A 22,235-nucleotide genomic window follows, 5' to 3' on the forward strand; every position below is an offset into this window, starting at 1 on the left:
AAATGGCGTAGGTTCTGTTGCCAAGTTGCATATACCACCTAGAATTTTGGAGGTTACTTCGAGACTTTGATATCACTGAATCATATTTATTGTTTTGAAAATATTTTAGCAAGCTGCTCCACCATCTCAAAACACAATCCCTTGGAAACATCCATATAATTCCTTTTGAGAATGTATGTAATAGAAATATGCCCAATAGATTTTTTTATTTTTTTTTTGAGAAGTGTTTTAATACCTGTTTTTATGATGGATAACTCTCCATTGAACAAACAAATCAAGCTTTAAGGGCCACATAACAGTTATATCATAAAAATACCAGTCTAAGTTTTCTTGCAGTCTTTACAAATGGATCAATCATGATTTTCTAAAGATTATGGGGTATCCTTCACCTTTCTCTTAAGAATGCTGAATATTGCTGACTGCATTAATTTCTGTATTTTGTATGGGATACTTTTACTAGAAATTCTTCTAACTGAGTTCTTAGGCACCCTGTTTGTTCCCATACTTAAGGTGAATGAGAATAATGATAGGTGAAGAAAGGTTAGAACTGAGATTTTTGAAGTCACATTCTTAAAGGGAATACCATTCCTGAGCAACCAGGGGTATGTTTATGTTCATTCATTCACTTGCTATCTGAGAGAAATGAAATTGAATCCCTGAAATTTAGGACAGAAGAGGGAAACAAATAGCAATAAAGAAGCTGAAATTGCTAAGGGGAATAAAAGGAATATCCAGAAACTGAATTCTAGAAATGGTAAGTGAAGATAAATCTAAAAGGCATTCCCAATGAGAAATGATATTACACACCATTAAAAAAAAAAAAAAAAAAAAAAAAAAGGGAAAAAACCCCCAAACCCAACCAAAAAAGTCTGCCACTAGATGATTAGTTTGGCTTTGTCAGTGCTGCCACTCTTGAGTTCTTGCTGAAGTATGCAAGCAATATTATTTTAGGAGGTCAGTGCTTTTTTGTGCCTGCATTTTAAGAATAAGGCCTTATTTTGAGACTTCAGCTCAACTGAAGAATTGATGTTAACTGGAGAATTCTGTGTTTGTGAAATGCTTGATTATGACAAGAATGAAATAAGCTTATAAGAATATCTTGGATTATGAAAATGTGATTGGAAAATATATTGCATATTGCAAACATTTACATGCAAATATTTATGCAATTTTTTAAAAAAATGTTCTTTCTATAATTTGCACTGATAATGTTTTTCAAAAACCCTCTTGCAAGTTAAGCTTAAAGAGGAGAGTTAGCTTTTGTAAACCTTGTCCCGTCTGGCTGTGTTTTTCTCACTTCTGCTGTAGAAGTTCAGGGTCCGCAGGAAATCTGACTATGGTTGTACAAACAAAAGTAAACTAAATCTGAAATATAAAAGATGCTAGGAAATTTTATGTAGTCTTCTGCTGTTTACCCTCATCATCTTTATTTTATTACTATTCATAATCTTCTTTACTGTTTTGCCTTGATGTCATCTTTTATATACCAAAATATTCATGCTGCCTCTTAAAGTGCTGCTCTTGGGTACAGCTGGGTTAACGGGCCTGTGAAATCAGAGTATAAATTCTTCAGCATCTGAGCTTTTGGAAGGGAAAAATGCTGTGACAAAGTGCGGTGTCACTGGAGCCTATTACCAGTGCTGTCAGCTTGCAGTGAAAGCAGAGCACCCCAAAATGTCAGGCAGCGGGACTGTTGTCGAGAGATAATTAGGAGCAATTAGCCAGTCTCCCTGCCGGGCAGATCGCTCTTACCTTTCTCCTTTAACCCCTTCCCCCTGCTGCCGCTGCAGGGTAAGGAGTTATGGCAGTGATGGTTCCCTTCTAGAGAGCGAGAGTGTGTATGTGAGAGTCTGTGTGTGTGCGTGTGTCCGTGCGGGCGCCCCGGCCCCCTCCCCGCCCCGCCGCATTGTGGAGGGAGGGACCGCGGCCGCCTCCGCCGCCGTGCGGGGCCGGGCGCTGTCCGTGGTGCTGAGCCCGGCGGGGCCGGGCACTGTCCGAGGTGCTGATCCCAGCGGGGCCGGGCACTGTCCGTGGTGCTGATCCCAGCGGGGCCGGGCACTGTCCGAGGTGCTGATCCATCAGGGCCGGGAGCTGTCCGAGGTGCTGAGCCGCGCTGCCCGGGCGGCACCATGGTGTTTGCTCCAGGTAAGGGCAGCTGCATCCTGATCCCAGCCGGGTAGCCTCGCAGGAAGGCCCCAGCCGTGCCGGAGAGCTGCTGCGGGGAGGGGGTAATGGGTGAGGCAGAGCTGCCAGCAGACAGAGGCAGGTAGGTTCAAAGAAAGTGGTTTAGCTTAGGATTTCTTTAGCTGTGGATCCAAAGATTATGAGGGTCACCACTGTGGTTCCCATCAGGGACAGGTGCCTCCTATACAAGTGTGCAGGGTGCTGTGCTTGAGAGACTGCACTATAGGGTCACAAAGGGGGATGTGGCCTTGCAGTGACTGGAGAGTGAGTCCCCGTCTGGATCCACACCAGTGGCTGCCAATATGATGATCCCTGAAACTCATGGCAGTAATTTACAAATTTAATTTTGTCTTTCCTCCGCCTCAAAACGAAATAAGTATTTGAATGAAAGAGGACAGAAAGTTTGTTCAGTCCAGGTTTTAATGGAACAAAATTGAAAATTTCGGCAGTTCATGTCTAATGTGAGATCTCGCTGTATAAGGGTGCAGAATCTCTAGTGCATAGTACACTTTTGTGTTAACCCATAAAGAAGCAAAACTTCAGCAAATTTTTATTGGATTCAGTACATTCTGCTTGGAAATAGGCAGTTGGTTGTTCAGAAAGGGATGAGAGGGACAAGAGGCCCAGAAGCTTCAGGGTGTAAATATAAGTCATGCATAATATCTTCTGTAGGGACATGACTTGAAAATAGCTTCATTAAAGATGTATAACTTTCAATAAAATAGTGGGTCAATAAGAACGGGAAAGTAAACACTGCAACTTGACAATGAATAAGTATTAATACCTTTGTTTTGCAAAGCTAACAGAAGCTTTATCTTCCTTGAAATTCTATATCCAATCTCTGAAAGGGTAAGAATCCAAAAGCTTTAAACTTTCATAGAAAAAAATATCTTGGGACTGACTTTGCTAACACAATTGAGTCTAATTTTTTTTTTTTTTTTTTTTTTTTTAATAGTATCTCTTTTCAACAATCTCATTATTTTTATCTATTTAACTGCCTGGTTGCTCTGTAATTTCATACGTACATGTTTACATTGGGTTCTGAAATTGGGACCAAGATATTTATCTTAATAGAATGATCCACTGCTTTTTGTAATAAATCTTTCAGCATTAACGGCTCTTTCCTGAACTCCTTTTGTCTGTCAGACTGTCACCATTAACTGTACAAGTTTTTTAAATGCTCTGTGGGATTGGAGTACTGCAGGAAGAGATTACTGCTAAAATAATGAAAACATCCTTGTTTTTTTCTCCAAAGGCTGACAAAGAACAAACCCCAAAGCTCATTAATAACTGCATGAATTGTTCTTTTCACAACTCTAATCCACAGACAGAAAAAAATATCCTCTGTCCAAAACTGTTTTATATAGTCATTCTTCAGTTTTCCTTTACTCAAAGAAAAGCCCATGGTCTCCTTGCAAATGCTGCCATAAAACACAAAGGACAATTAAAGGGGAATTTGTAAAAGAGATGATAAAACAATCTATTGTGTTCAGACAGAGCAAGTCTGAATAGATTCCAATTTTTTATTGCTTTTCTTCCCTGCAAATCAGCTCTGCCCTGGAATTATCTCTTCTCTGGAGATTATAAAAATAAAAAATTAATAAAAATTAAGAGGTTTATGAATCTTTAGCATCTTCATAGTACTTAAGGCCCTATGATGTAAAAATACTATAGGTTTACTAAGAAACTGAGTTTCATTTCTTCAGTTAACTTTCTGATTTTATCTTACTGTGATGAACGACCTCATTTTCTGTTCCATTTATTTGTTGGGATGTGCAGGAAGAAGAAGTAAAATATTTATTTTTTTATAGATAAATCTAACTGTAAATGGCTAGGATCAGAATTATAAACTTCCAGGATGGGGTAGAAAAAAGAAAACCAAACAACAGTCAAGAGGAAATTCTCTCCCAGAAACAAAAATTATGGAATTTGTTTACCTGGCAACAAAGATAAGATTTTTGCAGATGAATAAGATGATGATCTTTTTCTTAAGGTCCTGGATTTTAGAACTCTGAATTAATAGGCTATATTTATTAAGTAGAAGCAGCTTATGAAGTTTGAATAACTTTAAAAAGGCAAAGTCTACTGACTGTTTACTGGATACATACTTTCCTGTTAACCTTCAACTCCCTTAAACTTCTATCTCCTATGTTGAATAAAAAACACAACAAAGCAGCACAAAAACAAACAACCTCCTAATATTACTGATAATATTACTCAGTAATATTACTGAGAGAGATAGATAGAAAGATAGCTAGCTAGCTAGCTAGCTAGATAAAAATTAGAAAATGGTCAGTATTCCATGCCAAAATTTGACCTCCTGACTCATTTTAGACAGTGTACTACTATTTTTAGCTATGCAAGAAGGTATTCTTAATTTTCTTCATTTATTCACATTCTTCTTTCCCACTTAAAATCAGAATTGAGACTGTTCCAGAAGAGAAACTAAGAGTATATTTTTTCCTTACTTGGCTTAATTTGTCTGGGGTTTCATTGCACTATCCTGTGATGACTGATTATTGATATGCTGATGTGTACGAAATGCAGTCCAAACTCTATGAGATGTCTGGGCATTCATTTTCCCTGGATAATTCACACATGTTGTGCTGCCCGTAGAGTGCGGGGAATGATACATGAAATTCACATAAGCTACATTTACAAGGTTTAGCTTCTTTGCTTTTCCTTAACTGAAATGCTTTGGGCAGTTTGAGAAGTAGATAAAAATGTTTTATCTTAAATTGCATGTGAGGATATGAGACTGCCATAGAGAAGTGTGAAATTTCAAGGATTAGATCAAAAAGCAGGGTGAATTTTGAATTGGAAGATCTTCTTATGAAGTTTTTCTTAAATTTTCTTTAGAAGATAGTATATTCCAGAATTTTAAAAAATATCAAGGCCAGATTGCCCTATAAAATATTGATAACTATAAGTAATTCCACAGATTAAATATATGCCATTGTGAGCTAGGAAATGAAGAGGTATTAAAACATTTATTTGTTCTAACGCATTAGTAAAAATTAGATTATGCAGCAAATTTTCTGCTGATAGCAGATAGCAGATTAGTTTACAAAGATGTGACCACTTCCAATATCAGCATTTACCAGATTTAACAGTAATTTTAAATGTTACTAATCAAACTACTTTTTTGCAGACTTTCATTTACTTTTTAAAGAATTACCTTGAGGATATTTCTTGCTTATTTTCAATCCTAAAATGTTTTCCTAGTGCAAGGATTAAAGAAACATACTCTTTACTTATGATTTGTTTGAACAAAGGGGTTTTTCATGCTTCAAGAATCGTTTTCTGATGCAATTTTGCACAAATCCCTCAAACACTTATGTCTTAGGCCTTTGCCTTTACTTGTATGTACTGATATAGCACAGCCATGGCCTCCATTTTTTAAATTATCTTGGGAATGAAGTTGGAAACCTGTTAAGGATGTCTGAGCTACCTAAGGGGTTTTCTACGCAAATCTTCCTAGACTATAATTTCAGTGATCATTTTAGTATATTCTGAGACTTTTACACTACTTTTACTCTGTAAAACCATGAATGAAATAACCAAATAACAGAGTCTCATCATTGCGGGCCATAATTGTTTCATCCAGTACAAAGCTGTGTTGGGTTTTTGGATTTTTTGTTTGTTTGTTGGCATAGTTTATTTTAGAAAGGAATAAATTTTGAACTGAATACCTCCAGAACAATTGGAATATTTACACTGACAGGTTGTTTCAGGTCAGGCACTCCCTTTCTTAAGCTTGTGTCTGCTTTGAATTGTGTGACTTCATCTTTCAGGTGAATCTTATTTGTCAGTGTAATTTGAAGAATTCCTTTTACCTGACAGCTTCTCTAGAACTAGAAACTCAGATGCTTTACTCAACACCCTGTAGTTCTAAAAGAAGGAGGAAGATATAGAATTAATTTTTGTATCAATATTATTGTGTTAAAAAAATGCGTGAACACAAAGTTTAAAGATAGACATTAGAGAAGTCAGAATATTCATAGCTCAGCGCCTTTTTTCTGCAACAGCAACACCAGTAGGCTTTCAACAAGCTTTTTATCAGCGCAGCTGTTCTTAACATTTTTAAACTGGGAGCAACATAACAGACTTGTATAATGACACTGAAGATCAGAAACACATCCTGTACCAAACATTTTAGGAATCTCATTACACTGTAATTGAAGACATAGCAGCTGCATGCTGAAACAGATGTGCTTACTGGTCTGAATAGTCCTGATCTTCTCCTATGGAAAAGCTGGGATAGCAACAACCTGTTGTATTGCAGAATGTGAAGATGTGAAATTTCTTGACATAATTTTTCTTTTTTGATTATACTCTTACAGGTACTATTGCAGATTCCTTACCACAATGGCCAGATCAAGACAGTAATGAAGGGCTTGTTCATGAATGCAAAAATTGCTATCAATAACTTTACTTCTTTGAAGGTACCCTGTTGTGAGATATGTCCAGTGTTTGTACTGACTGTGGTTCTCTGGCACTCAGTTATGAAGTGTCTTTATCCATGAGAATTCGGCAGGACACCATCCTTGTCCTTATTAACTGCTGTGCTATATTCTTAAGTTCTGCAGTCCCCCCAAAAATCCCTAATAAAAAATGTAAAAGAATATACATGTAGGATTCTTATTTGATAGCTTAATGTTGATAAAGTCCACGTGTAGGACATAATTTGGAAGTGAAAAACAAAACTATTTGGCAATCTCATGCAGTCTGATATAATGGAGGTTCTGTCCATTATTTTTTATGGTTGGTAGTGAGTTTGGAGGCCAGTTGCTGCCCAAATGTGTCTTAATGCATTTACAGCTCTCAACAGTAGTTCAAAGTGTTTGCCACCTGGTAGGAAGAAATTATATAGGAGGAAATTCCTTATTCTCTTTTGCTGAGGAAAAATGTTTCTTGTGCTGACCTTTACCCAATGACACATTGATCTTTCCCCTGCTGTGAAACTCCACTAGCAGACCTCATTAGTGAGGTGAAAGAAATTTAGTTCATAGATATTCAGAAATGTGATGAAATTAGCAAGTTAAGAAAATAATCAACAGTCCTAAGTGCAATCTTTCTTTAAAGTATGAATCAACACAGTGTTTAAAAATGGCACAGAATTTATTTTTTCAAATTATTTTTAACAGAACTGAAGGCTTGAATAAGTGAGGCTGGCACCTTTCACTTCCCTTTCACTGGATTGAATCCTATTCAGCTTAGGTGTGAGAAGAATTCTGTTATCACAGTGGCTGTGTATGACCTATATAGAAGGAGTGTTCATAGCTGGGGGACAGTGGTAATAAGTGATACAGTTCTTATTAACATCCTTACTGGAACTGTTTATTGAGCAGGACAGTCAAATGGTGAATGTAGAAAAGGAATGAGTTACACTGACCTCTAGAGTTTGTCCCTCCAAATCATTATGCTTGCAAGTGAATTGTTCTACTTGTTATAGACATATATAGTATCATTCCAATCTTGCAAGTTTTATTGTTCTAATAGAAATAAATTCCCTTGCTGTAAAATAGACTGGAAGGTAGATTTATTTCTATACCCCCAATCTTGTATTTTGTTAAGGACAAACATTGTATTATGTTAAAAATACTAGGTTAAGCAAAAATTATGTGCAACATTTGTAATTTAATGCATTTAAATTTATTTATAGGTTTTGTGAGATTTTTTTTAACTACTAGTTGGCCATCTGCATTGTGTTTTTTACATAATAACTTGAAAGATTCTACAGAACTTTAGTGGATGTCAATTGGAGCAGTCTTTACTGAAGTTAGCAGAAATGAAAAGCTGACCTGAATATCCCTAAAATGCTTCAGGTTCCTTTAGAGTGCCTTGCCAGGGAAGTCAGGGCAAGTGAGCTCTGTGTTGCTGTTGTCTGCCGTTGTAAATCCTGTAGCTGTGTTTCCAGGAGATGCTGTCTTCCTTCTTCAAGAGAGTTTGAAATTTTTTGCCTGAGCAAGTAAATTGAGCCATTTTCTACTCAGGTATTGCTCTAATGGTGAGGCAGACATAACCTCCTGTGAATTACTTGTGTTTGCTTCACTTTGTAGTATGAATATTTGATAGAATAACCCTGTCTTTTCTGTCTTTGGGCAGTGAATTTACTCATGATTTATCAGTACAGAGGAGTTGTATATCCATTAACACTTATGTTAAATATTTGTGGATTGACATTACATTTTGTCTTGAAGTAAGTTTTCTTAATAGAGCTGAAAATATTTCTCTGGGAAGACAGAAAATCAGTTCATAGAGTGGAAAACAGCATGTGATGGCATCCTGTTGTGGACAGATTCCATCAAGATTACAGCTATGAAATAAAAAATACCAAAAAAAGGGGTTTGCTCTTTTAAAGTGCCTTTTAGGTTTATATAATCTTTGATTTAGTTTCTATCACTTTGTGTATACACATTTATGTGTATATGCCCAAGGGAATGGCCTGAAGCTCTGTCAGGGGAGTTTTAGGTTGGATATCAGAAAAAGGTTCTTCACCCAGGGGTCATGGCACTGCAATAGGCTCCCCAGGGATGTGGTCATGGCACCAAGCCTGACAGAGTTCAAAAGTATTTGGACAACACTCTCAGTCACATGGTGTGACTCTTGGGTATTGTCCTGAACAGGGCAGGAGCTGGAATCAATCCTGATGGGCCCCCTCCAACTCAGCATATTCTGTAATTCTGAGATTCTACATATATGTATATACACAAACATATATATATACATGAGTATATATAATCTCAGCCTCAGTTGCTAATAGCTGTATTTACAGCTCTCATGCTCCACTCACATTCTAAAATAAGCAGGGAAATTTCTCTGTACTACTGTGCATGTGCAAATATAGGGCTATTTTGGGGGGTTCTTTTTCCTGGGTTTTTTTGTTGTGGGGTTTGGGGTTTATTTTAGAGCTAGAGAAGGGCTCTGCTTCACTTGACATTTGGCCAGACAATTTTTGACTCTGAATAATCTGGTATAAATTGAAATATATCAAAACACATAGCAGGATGTTTTCACTGGCTAAAGCAGGGTGTTTGCTGACTTTTTATGGGTTGTGTAACCTCTTCTCTATTTTCTACACTTCAAAAAGTAAAACAGGTTCATGTATTACAAGTTTTAAGTAACGTCTACATAGTTCAGGACCAAAACCCACAAAAAGTTGTAGAAATACAAACACAGCAGCTAGCAAAATAAGCCTCCATTGAAAATTTGCCCTTTGCTTATGCTATACAGTGGTAGGTACTGAACGTTTTCTAGCACAAAAGATGTGTTTCAATGGAGATCAAAATGAGCTTTTTGATACAGACTCAGAAGACCTACATAAATGTTATTTAGATTTCTGTGTTTAATGTTTTCTTTTCAGATAGGAATCTCTGAGCATCTGAAGGGTAGCAAATAGAAGGCAGAGGGGTTAAGATGATGAGTGATGTCCCTCAGGGCTCCATCTTGGGACTGGTGCTCTTTGATACCTTCATCAATGACATGGACAGTGGGATCAAGTTCACCCTCTGCAAATTTGCAGATGACACGAGGCTGAGCAGTGCAGCTGGCCCAGCAGAAGAATGGGATGCTGTCCAGAGGGACCTGGACATTTGAATTACCTGGACAGATTTGAGGACCTCATAAGTCAACAAGTCCAAGTGCAAAGTACCGCACATGGGTTGAGGCAATTCCAGAGGTGAGCACAGATGGGGAGAAGCATTGAAAGCAGCCATGATGAGAAGGACTTGGGGCTACTGGTGGGTGAAAAACTGGATGTTCACTTTCAGCCCAGAAACCCAACCATATCCTGGGCTACATCAAAAGCAGTGTAGCCAGCAGGTCAAGGGAGGTGGATCCCCCAGTCCACTCTGGTGAGATCCCAGCTGTAGTACTGCATCCAGCTCTGGCATCCGCAACATAAGAAGGGGATGGGCCTGTTATAGTGGGTTCAGGGAAGAGGAAAAAATAGATGATCAGAAGGCTGGAGCACTTCTCTGCTGAAGGCAGTTTGAGAGAGTGGGGTTGTTCAGCCTGAAGAAGGGAAGACATTGGGGAAACCTTCAGGGAGCCTTCCAGTACATAAAAAGGGCTTATAAAAAACAGGGAGAGTGACTTTTTACATGTGCAGATAGTGATAAAACAAGGGACAATGTTTTAAAATAAAAGAGGGAAGGTTTATATTAAATGTTAGGAAGAAGTTCTTCACTGTGAGGATGGTGACTGAAAGACCAAAAGAGGTTGCTCAGAGAAGTTCTGGATGCCCCATGGCAGGGGGTTTAGAATTAGATGTTCTTTAAGCTCCCTTCCAACCCAACCCAAACCAGTCTGTGATTCTAGGATATGGGTCACCTGTATCTGTGCTACTGGACCCCTCCCACCTTGGAAGAATCACAGCTTTTGATGTAGAGAGGTTTCTTATTTTAGTATTTGAAACATGCTCTCTAAAAGAAGTAAAAAATTGTGCAGATGAAGAGAATATAAATTTTTCATTAACTTTGAAGCAGCTGGTCCCAGATGCTCTTTAGGGAATATCTTATTTTTAATACACTGCACTGCCACCTAAGACTCAAAACCCCTGTTAAATTAATCTTAGTTTACAGTGTTGAATCCAGAAATATTCCTTTTGAGACCAAAATCCAAGTATCATATTTATGGGTTTGGGTGTGGCAAAATTGTCAGTGAATAATATTTTGAACTACATTCAGTCTTCAAAGGTGAAAGACACAGTCCTTAAGGAGTGAATTTATTGCTACATGGCAAATACCTAGAAAATACATAGATTCAAGTGTATCATCTGGTTTTAGTTAATATTATTGAACTACAGCAAGAAATCTTACTAAAACATTGACAAAATGCTTAAGAATATATAGGTCTCATCAATTTCTTAATCTAAAAAAATCATTTTCACTGGCATATTTCAAATAGTATGAAATAACTTGCTGGAGTCTTTAAAGAGATAGCTTTATATAGCAAAAAACCAAACCAAAACAAAACAAACAAAAACCAAAACAAAACAAAAAACCCAAAAAGAATTCCTGATATTCTTTTCTCTTAATAAAGAGTAAAAACTCAGTGGGAAAAAATTATGAAACCTGAGATGAGATACAGCTAATGTCTGGATAAAAAGGTACAAAGAAGTACTGCTCCAGAGATATTAGTATGTCCTGCAAGAACAGCTTATCTGCATTTCTGCTCTTCTCTTTTGCCCTTATATTCCTCCTACATTTGTGTTCAGAGCAGAGTTATTCCAGCTTAAGTCTTAAAATTTATTTTGAAGGGCAAAGAAGTCTGTGCTGGCCCCCTTCATGATACAGTTCCTCTTCCATGCTGGTTGAACAGCAGGAATTGGCAATGAGGTTAGGGCAGAAAATAAACCTGAACTGAACCTTAACTTTTCTAGTGAAAGTCAGTGTTGCAATCCCCTGCACACAGCAGGTCAGGGAATTGGCAAAACACAGGATCCTACATTAAAGTACTTTTAGCATTTCTGATATATTCAATGTCCTCTCTTCTTCTTCAAGGAATCAGGGTGAGTATTGCCTCCTGATGCTTGACAGCTATTAGTCAGGATCTCACCAGGCTCTATTTAAGAGCATCAGAAATGGTACTGGACAGAATTAACTCTAGTGCAGTTAAGAATACATTTATTTTTTTTTTTTTTTTTAAAGATTAAATTTGCAACTTCATTGTAGGACCTTTTCATTAGTTCTCTCAGCTGGCATCATTACTAACATTGAGACAAATTGGGTCTCTAATTCTGTAAAACAGTTTAATGACTCTCATGTGCAAAGTTGGTTTGTGCACACGTGTTGGAAAGTCTTCAGCCCTGGCTGATTGCCATGTTCATTCATTCTGGATGTAATTAACATGACTCATCAACATTTCCTGATTATGGATCTCTCTTCAAATTAGGCTTTTTGTGCTAAAATTCCAGCAAAATTTAAAAATATAAAAAAAAAAAAATCTAAAGCAAATGTAAAAGAGGGAGACATTTTAACAACTTCAATTCACAGGTTACAAAATATTTGCCAGAGGAGGCTCTCCGGAAACTTCCATGCTGTGGCCAACAAGATGGAGAGATACACCACTGCCCAATGCCAAAGGGAATATAAAGAACTGAACCTGGATTCTTGTAGAATGTCGATATTGATGCAAAGACTGTTACTGTTAATTATTACAACATACACACATAAATGATGTCATTACAAACCTGCCAGGTTCTGTAAGGTTTTTCAGTATCTATAGTTTATAAACACAATTTAGGTAATAACATGCAGCTTTTTTCTGTATACACAGCTCCCATGCATCCACACTGGACCTTCTGATGAAGTCTAATCATCATGGTCTTGTCTACTTACACTTTCATTACCTTTAAAATTTTCATTACTACTGTCAGCAGGATTATAAAAATTATAGTAGTAATTTTCAACAGAATTTAAATAGATTTTCCAGAGATCAATATTTTTGTTGAATTAATAATAATAATATTAACAACTTTTATTTAAAAACTAATCCTATTGTTGCAGTGCTGCAGAAAAGAACAATCATTAATTATTGTAATCCAAAGCAATATATTGCTAAAACTAATGGTAAATTTTTAGTTAAAGACTATAACTGCATAATCTTATGTAAATTTGAAGGAGAAGATACTTCTTGGCTTTTTTAGCTTCAGAATGGTTGCATAAATTTAAATTGTAGCTAATAGGGGAGTGCAATTTGGGTAATTCTGAGTTTTAAACTGATCAGAAGTTTGTTTAGGAGAATGTGATTTTTATTCTTTGTTTTAGAAATGGTTAAGTTCAAAGTGGTTTATGCAACCTACAGGAAGCATAAATGTTACAAGCTTTGAGGAAAGATGAATGAAAAGGTCTTTAACTCCCCCACTGTTTACTGACAGCATTAGTGAATATGGGATAGACTTGCATCTTTGCGAGTTCATGCCTGTCATAGTTTACCTCTATGATAATATTCCAAATAATCTTATGAAAATGTACAGTAGAGATCTTAGAAGTTAGTTCAAAAAAATTACCCATTATTGAGTGTTACTTATAAGGAGGTTTTATAAGGTGTAATAAATTAAACTTCTAGTAAGCTGAAAAGAAATAGCCCCAGGGGATATGAACAGAAAGTGCAGGAGGCTACTTTGCAGGTTGGAAAGGAAGTGACTCGGGATACTTTGAAGAAAGTGAAGTGTGTAAATGAGAAAAGGCTCATGTACAACCAGAATGAAGTTCTTAAACATTTGATCTGCTCAACGCTTTTTCTCTGTAGTTTTTTATTTTTTTTCCATGTATACCTTTCTAGAATATTCCATAGTCTAGAAACATGTTTGAGGATGTAAAGTCTTACACACAAGGAGTTCTTGAATTTAAACTAATAGTTCTAATAATTGAAATAAATATTTAGAATTTAATTCAAATATTTTTATTCTTTTTCCAAGCTTCTACCATATTTCCCTTCAAGGGGAACATCCCTCAAGCAAGCCAATGTTAAGGCACTGATACATGCCACTAGTTTTAGGTGGAAGTGGAATATGTGACTGATTCTTCCCGCCAGTCCAAGATTTTAATGTTATTTTGGATCTCTCAAACTATACTTTGGATTGCAGAACCAGAGTTTAATAGTTACTTATCTGCTGAGTTAGTTGACATAAAATTTATAGAGAGTAGTACAAGATAATAAAAACATGCTAAAGAGGCTTCATTGTGTGTTGATGATAACATTGCTGCCTTGTATTTAACATCACTTAACCCAGATATTTCAGTTCTCTATTTACAGAATTAGGGTGCTGCATATGAGGAGTGAGCATTTAAAGATAGAAAACAAGTAAAGATTTTCTAAGATCAAGAGAAAAATGTAGTCTTTAGACAAGGATAACTTGTCTAAAGGCAGAGTATGTTTCAGATGTTGTTCAAGTTTTTCCCAGAAATTACTTCAAATTACCTATTTGCCATGGAATTTTAACTTAACTTAGTTGTACTTCAGATCTTAAAAAATGGTAGATAAAAATTAATTGTATTTTATCATCCTAGTAACTCTCATTTTGATAAGGTAAACACCAAATACCTAGCCAGCAGGTGCTATTTCTCTTTTTTTTCACTTGATTGAAAATGTGCAGTTCTTAAAGTGCCTAATTAGTTCTGTAGGCACTCAGATTTCTGCCTGGATGTCCACAGCAGTCTGTATTTCAGCAAGGTGGATATAGATATATTCCAGATCAGCCCCTCTGGGATTCTTGTATGAGTCATCTCTGCTTTCTTTAGTCAATCCCTTTCTTCTTGCTCAGAGTAGGCCCAGTGTATCAATCAATAAATGAGCTTCTCAGAAAACAACCACCTAACTGCTTTCCTTGAAATGAATAACTAGAAGAGGAGGCAGTGGGGATGCTTTTTGGGAGATTGCTGTTTACTCATTCAGGAAGTGGAAAAGTTGTGATTTATTGCAGGCTAACCAGCTAAAATCACAGGAATGCAGTAGGTTTATGGTTGGAAGGGACCTCTGAAGGTCATCTTGTCCAATTCCTACTCAAGCAGGGTCATCTAGAACCACTTGCCCAGGATCATGTCCTGTTGGGCCAGTTGTAATAGATACCATACACCCAGGGAAACTGGATGTTCATGTTTGACTGCTTGAAATCTCTGGCAGTCCAGCTCCTACAAATAATGGTAAGAACCCCAACAGAGGCTCAGACCTGGGTCAAACACAGTGTCAGATATCACCCTCCAAAATAATTATCATTTTCACCTGCTTTCTAATTTAGATAGTCCACACAAGCTGCCAATGTTTGCATTGGTCACATCACCCCAGGGCAACAGCTTTGATTCTCTCTGTGGCTGAAGCCAATTTATTATGTTATCTGGGTTGCCATCATCCTAACCATTTTACACAAATATAAAATAGGTTCATTCAAGTGGCTTCATTTCCTTTCTATGCATACCTAAACCCTCAGAGGCTGGGCAGAGGTAGTCCAGAGGCTTTGGGTTCTCTGCTCTTGGTTATCAAATAAAAGAATCACCTAATGAGTTAGAGCTGAGAAGGCATATCTATATCTCACTTATCTGTGTGGTGCTTTCAAACAGGTTTTGCTCCTAAATAAACAACTGAAAAGCCCAGGGAGAAGTGCACTAGAAAACTTATTTTTTTCAATTCAGTGTTGCTATGGATGACCTTTCTGAAGTAAAAATATTTAAACATCAGATGTTGTAGATTAATTGGCAAGGACCAAATAAATAATGAAGCATCCCTGAGGAGAGCAAACAGTAATTTTCCACAGTGATGTGCTTAATGACAGTATGTTTTCAGCAATAAATTCTGGGGGGGTGTCTGTGGCTTTGACAATTGGCAAATTTTTCACATTTCATATAACCTCATTGCCTATTCCAACATACTCATTTGTATTTCAAATTTCATGTTTATCCCTGCTTTTCCTAATACATTATCTTCTGAACATCAGATGTGTTGACTGATCTTTTTCAGCCAAGCAAGAAGACTAATTCATTGTGCGCTAAAATGTGAGTTTGTATTTGAGTAGTAAAGAATTATGTGTACTGTATCTATTAAGTAACATTTAATTCCATCCAAAACCACACTGTTTCAAATGCTGAGGAGTAGAAAAAACTGAATCAGGAAAGCTGACTGTGCCAAGAATTCAAGTGATTTTTTTCAGTCAGCTTTTCCAGTTTAAAACATGTTTTCTACGTTTTCACAGGATTTAACCTCTTTCTTGTTTTTATAGTCATGAGTGCCCCAGACCCGGACATGGTACACCAGCCTCACAGGAGCTGAGCACAGGGATAGAGCCGCCTCCCTTGCCTCCTGCCCACACTCTTTTTGTAAAGAGCAGCATACATTTCTGGGTTTCATGCCATCCCAATTCCAGCTGTTTGTCTACCAGTGTCCCCAAGTACTTCTCCACAAATCTGCTGGTAATAAATTCACCGCCCAGTCTGCACTGATGTCAGGCATTACTTTGACCCAGGTGCAGGACCTTGTCTCTTCCCTCAAGCATATAGCATATTCTCTAAAGAAACAAGTGATTATTCTATTCTTTTCTTCCTACCTTAAGTTTCCTTGAAAAAAAAAAAAATCTGAAAGAACATTGGAAATTTATCACAATTTCAGATATATGCCTCTCATAAAAGCACCTGACATTTAATTCACTCTGATTTCTCTCAGGACACAATCCCTAATATATGTCATTAAAACAGACAGTAAACTAAAAATCCTATTTAATGAAATGCTTGAGCATAACTGTCAGTTAAGAAAGAACTGAGATGAACACCTTCGAAAACTTTAAATTCAAATCTAGTGATGTAAATAGCACCTAGTCTAAACATTTCAATTAGCAACTGGTTTCCTATATGCCAATATGTCAGAATAATGTTTTTAAAATCAGTATCATCTTTGAGCATTACAGAGCATTCTTTATTGTCCAAATTGCCATTTATGTTAGGAGTCAAAATACTTTTAAAGAGAAGCCTCTTAACATAAACTACTCTTCTTCATTACCAGATGTCAGTCACACTACATTATTTCATTTTTTAATCCAGATTTTAACACCTTAGCAAAACAAGGAAGTTTCACATAAAAATACATATTTGTCAGGTTGCCATAGAAAATGTTCTCTGTTTTACCTACCTTCTTAATGTTTTTCAGATATTTTTTAAAATCTGTCTAAGGGTTAATAAACTGCACTAAACAAAATTTTGTACCTTGAAGTCAATTGGAATTTGATGGATGAGGGCTTTCAATCTGAAGTAAAAGTAAAAAATGTTAATGAAGCAATTTTTTTCTGTATGGTGGTGAGGGAGTACATGCCAGGCTTGCAAAATAAAGTCCAATTCCCTATCCAGAAGCACAGCTCAAGCCAAGATGGATGTGATTCACAGCTGGATGAGAAACCTTCTTTTCCTGTTTGACTGCAAAACACATCTGTGCTTGTTTCAGCTGTGAAGTCACAGCTATCCCCAGAGCTTGGGAGTGTGTAATTGAGCTGTATGACTCAAAGTCTCCCCTATCATTCATCCTGTGGTGCTGAGCACACAGAGGCACTTTCCACCCTAATTCATCTTCAGTATTGACAGGTTTCCTATGTAATAAACTGTCCCCAGTCTCTCTGTGATTTTGTTCCCCCCCACACCTTTTCTGTCCTTCATGTTTTCATGGACTAGCCCCAAGTTCTTAGCTCCCCTTCTCTTTTGTTTGTCTCTGGCAGGTGAGAAGCCAGGGACGGAGCAAGATGAAGTTAAGCTGCAGATTGCCAGCAAGCAGATTGTGCAGACTGCTATCCTCCGAGCAGTGCAACAAGTTTCCCAGGAGAGCCGGCAAAAGGAGAAGCGAACAAACACCAGTACAAGCCTCCAACTAGAACGAGGAAAACTAACCAAGAAGCATGAAAAGAAGTAAAGGAGCAGACTGGGGTTTTTCAACTCCAGTCTGCAATGTTTTCAGCCTTCTCTTTAGTATCAGCTGTATTGCTAGTGCAATGCTACTGCTGTAAAGCAAACCAAAGTATTACCACACCTAGACATAGGGTAAAACTGCAATAGTCCTCATCTGAGAAATATTAAGTGCATTAGATGAATGACTCCATATTTATGCAGTGCCTCTTAACAGAAACAATAACCATAGCTGTAAAAGTAGTTTCAAGCACAAGCTCTTATGATATGAACTTATTCCCAAAAGCTTGTTGCCAGTGCACTTTCATGCTAAGTTTTATGTGCTACATTTACGTCAGTTCAGCTGGACGGACCTTCCTCTGCATTACTGGGTTCACTGAAGCTGTCTTCGCTGAAGAAATTGTTTATTGTCAGGGGTAGCAGAATGCTTTCAGGTGCCCTTGAAGCACGGGTTTGTACTTTGCTCTGATTAGACATGAACTATGTGAAATGGCAGTATAAAGTGGATTTGGTAAGTTCTGTGAACCAGTTTGTTTTTTCATCTTAGGGGAAGAAAAAAAGCAATCCAGTAAGACTGCAGCAACTGTGATCTATGACTATGATCATATACCTATGATCTATGTCTTTTTTTAAAAGAAGTTAGATACTGAAGTTTTAGCCTACTTATTGAAATACTTCTATACTTCTGCATAAAATTCACTTGTGCCTCAACTATTCCTTCTAATTTTCTTGATACAGAAAGAAAAGGAACTGATGTGATGCTAAGGAATTGGCCAGCATTTGCTCCAGTTTTGCAACTTTGCTGGGTCTTGATTTACAGAAAGTGGAGACTGAAGTGTCTTTTAAAAAAGGGGGTTGAATATATTAATATCTTTAGGGATGAAAATATACAGTATCTGAATTCTGTCATGGTAGGTACTTCTCACATGCTGGCTGTAAAGTGACTTTAGATATTTGCAGTTGTTACATAGATTCAACTAAAATAGCACTGCGTGAAGCTGGTAATACAGAGCTTATCCTTTCAACTGCTCCACAGAGCTGAAGAAATCCATGATGTTCCTGAAAATACCAATTAAATAAATGTACCCTTCACTGTTATGCTCCCTTTGTATAATGATGATTGCACTATTATACATCTGAAATGAATAACAGTATATTTAATTCTAGAAATGGCTTGTAGTTCTGCTTCAAATGAATTCCTGTAGTAATACACCTGGAAATACAAAGAAAAAGATGCCCTGCAAAACTTTCTTAATGGCTTTTCTACTCAGCTAGATGATCCTCAGAGAGACTGTGGGTTAAATAATTGGCTATTACTTACTGTATCTTGTTGCTTGTGTTAAACAATTTTGGGATTCTTCCTCCTGGACAGAGGCTTAGTCATGAATAACCACATACTGTAATATTAAGTCTTTGTAATCTGCTTGGTTTCTTTTTTTTTCCTTTTTTTTTTTTTTTATTTAACAGCACTGACTCATACAAGATAGTGATTTAGCTCAATCTTCTTTCACTTAAAAATGCAAAGAAGAATTCAGCATGATTGAAAATGTTCCAAATCATCCAGTAATGAAAACTGACCTGAATTGCAAGTACTCAGGTTGTTCACTTCTGTAGACACTGGGTGAATTTTTACAGTCAAGCAAACTTTGAAAGGTGAAAGTAGTTGGGTCTTGAGGCACATATGTGTTTTTGTAATAGTAATTTTTTTACCATTAGCTTTTTCACCAGTTCACTTTTGTTTGGGAGGTAACTCTTTTCTAAGCACTTTTTGCATTTTTGCTCTCTGAGAGCCGAATAAAACTGATCATGAATAAAGGCTCAGTTCTGAGGCTGATGAGCAGAGAAGTCTGGTGGATGAGAGACAGCAAACTTGGAGAGATTCTGTGGTTTGTGAGTGTTTGCCTTGGACTCACAGTGTTGCAGGAAGGAGAGAACATTTCCACTTCAAAATTATTTTACTTTTGTAATGCTTTTTGTCCCCAGACATTTGAAATATGTTTGGGTTTGGGGTTTTTTGTTTTGGTTGGGTGGGTTTTTTCGCTCTTTTGTTTTGTTTGTTTTGGTTTGGTTTTTGTTACTGATAATTTTGTTAATAACCCTCACGTAGTTTTGAAACTGTTTCTTCGTATAGCTTTTTTTTCTTTTTTGACGAATCATTTTGGCAAAAGAAGAATTTCAAAAACCAGTGAATCTGGGCTTTTGCCACTGCTTCATACGAGCCTATTCTGCTCCTCCTCCCACTATGTGCTTCTACAATATCCCTTTACTGTCCCTTTGCTACTGTCCTAGTCCTGTTAGGCACACTATTTATTACTCAACTGTTTAATAGCCATGTCCATCATTGGCAGAATACCAATGCCATCAGAAGTCATCTTGGAAAATCAAAAGCTTTTGGAAGACTTGGCTTGTTATGTGCTTACCAGAAAATCTCATGAAGTAAAATGCGCTCATGAGGTTTGTAGTAATGTATGCATTATTCAGCACAAAAAAAAAATAAAAAAAATCATATCTTAGAAACACAAGGCAATCAAAAAGGTATCCGTAAGTATTTGAAACAAACTCACCACTTATTAGCACTTATAGTGGTAAGTAAAGTGTTGTTCAAATATGTGAAATTATCACAACTCCAGAAGAACAGAAGTATCGTGTGTGTGTGGCTATCCTGTACTATGTTTGCTATGTTGTCATTCAGGTTGATTTTGAGAATTTTATTACCATATTGCACTCTTCTTTGTAAGGTTAATAAAGCAGCAATGCCTAAATGGAGATTCACATGGCCACAGCAGGATGTTGTAACAGATAACTAAATGCCACTGTACATCAAGTTTTTGGTCCTGTGTGGTTACACTGGAAATCCCTGCTCTAAAATAAATAAAACCAACAACTGTGACTTGGAAACAGCCATATTAATTTTATCATTTCAGAAAAAATAAAAGCATTCTGTGATAATATTATGTGTTGGAAATTCTTGGCTGTTTATTCAATAGCAAACAATCACCTAGAAGTCTTACTGTCTCTACTCAAGTCATGTATGATTTTTTTTTTTGTAAAATTTTTTTAAGTGTCTCAGATTATAGTATGTCTACAATGGTAAGTATATAAAATTGCTACGTAACTATTCTCAATATGATTACCATGAAATATGCTGCAGTTGTTCTTTAAATGTATGCCTATGTCAAATACACAGTTAATATGTCATTACTGAAGGCTTTTCTAAAAAAAAAAAATTATTTCATTTCAATTAGTGGAAAATATAAAAGGTAGTAAAATGCATTCTTGAAAGTGGATGGGATTCACTAATTCTCTTGGTTATTCACTCAGGGCTGAGAAGAAATTAACTTAATGAAAACCTGACTCTTGACATAACCTAATGTTTCACAATGGGTTCCTGTAACACAGGGATCAAGTTGGCAAAAGAATTTATGGAAGTGGGGGGAGAACCTGAGCTACCTGAGCTCAGAACCTGAGGTAAATGTCTTCTTCACTACTTCAGTAAGGAGTGAGCAGCTGTACGGATGGAGCCTGGTTTCTGATGAATGGAGTTTCTCTTCATGAGGTTTTGGTGCCTCATGGCAAGGTCTGACAGAATCTTTTTTCCTTATTTTGGGTAATAATATAATTTAAAAAATATAATTTAATTTGTGATGTATCCTGCCACTCAAAAGAAGTACAAGATCTCTATTCTTTTCTTCCAGAACTTCATTCACAACACCAGGAGGTGGACAAGCATGAATTTTTGTTATTAAAGATCATCTTCCCTGGATTTAGTCAACATGCCCAGCCATTTCTTTAATCCCTAAGACTGAATGAGTGAGCACATATATTATCTGTGTGCTCAGGGAACACCAAGAAATAGATACATATTTTAAATTCATTTACTTCTAAGCTGTTCTTGTCTGCCAGGCAGATTTTCTTTGTTTAATTAACATAAGCAGCTTTTCTTTCCTCATCACTTTTCCTCCAGTGGCTTGCTACTTGGATTTTGTTACATGAGCTTGCTAGTTTTAACACTAAAACAACAATAGTTCACATTATAGTTTGGGTTTGACTAGAACCCCCGTGGTGTTACATGTTCCATACTGGTGTGGTTTTTTGTCTTTTCTTTCACTAAAGATGAGTAACAATAAATGATGTTCTAAAGAAAAGGGAGTTTGTGTGGAGATTGTAGTTGTGTTGGCATTTTTGTGGCTCATTTTTTTTTCTTTCAGCTGCCTCTAGCAGAAAGCCACATGGGGCAAATCATCATAAACCATTCACACTCACTGTGACAGTAGCTCATTGTAAAACTTGTACAGAAAGAGAGAAAATTAACTCTTACATAAGCTGGAAACTGAACCCAGCTATTCGAAGCTGATTCTAAAATGTTAGAATAAGACACTCCTGATAGCTTTAAGGAAAATATTCCACGCGTGCTTTGAGAGTTGAATCCCATTTAGAAATACCAGGTAGTGAAGACTGTAATTGCTTGCTTTGTGGTATGAATTGGAAAATGAGCACTACTGTATTGTTCTGAAGACTTAAATGCTACTCCTTGTGCCTGTGGAAGATTTCGAATTGTGTCTTTTGGCAAGGAGACCCATTTGCTCCTGCCCTAAGGAGCGAATTAGTTGCTCTTCTGTGTGCATGTGCATCCTGAAGGTTTAGCTCCCGTCTTCAGTTGCTATAGTA

General features: G+C 36.9%; 1 protein-coding gene across 1 annotated transcript; it reads left to right on the plus strand.

The window, feature by feature from the left end:
• Positions 1-2,112: 2,112 nt before the first annotated feature.
• Positions 2,113-18,952, plus strand: AKAIN1 (A-kinase anchor inhibitor 1). The gene is made up of 2 exons (XM_058832792.1): positions 2,113-2,145; positions 17,384-18,952. Exons 1-2 carry the CDS (start codon positions 2,130-2,132, stop codon positions 17,572-17,574), a joined length of 207 nt encoding a protein of 68 aa, XP_058688775.1. The 5' UTR covers positions 2,113-2,129; the 3' UTR covers positions 17,575-18,952.
• Positions 18,953-22,235: the final 3,283 nt, after the last annotated feature.

The sequence above is a fragment of the Poecile atricapillus genome, chromosome 2, assembly GCF_030490865.1.
Source record: "Poecile atricapillus isolate bPoeAtr1 chromosome 2, bPoeAtr1.hap1, whole genome shotgun sequence".
Lineage (NCBI taxonomy): Eukaryota > Metazoa > Chordata > Aves > Passeriformes > Paridae > Poecile > Poecile atricapillus.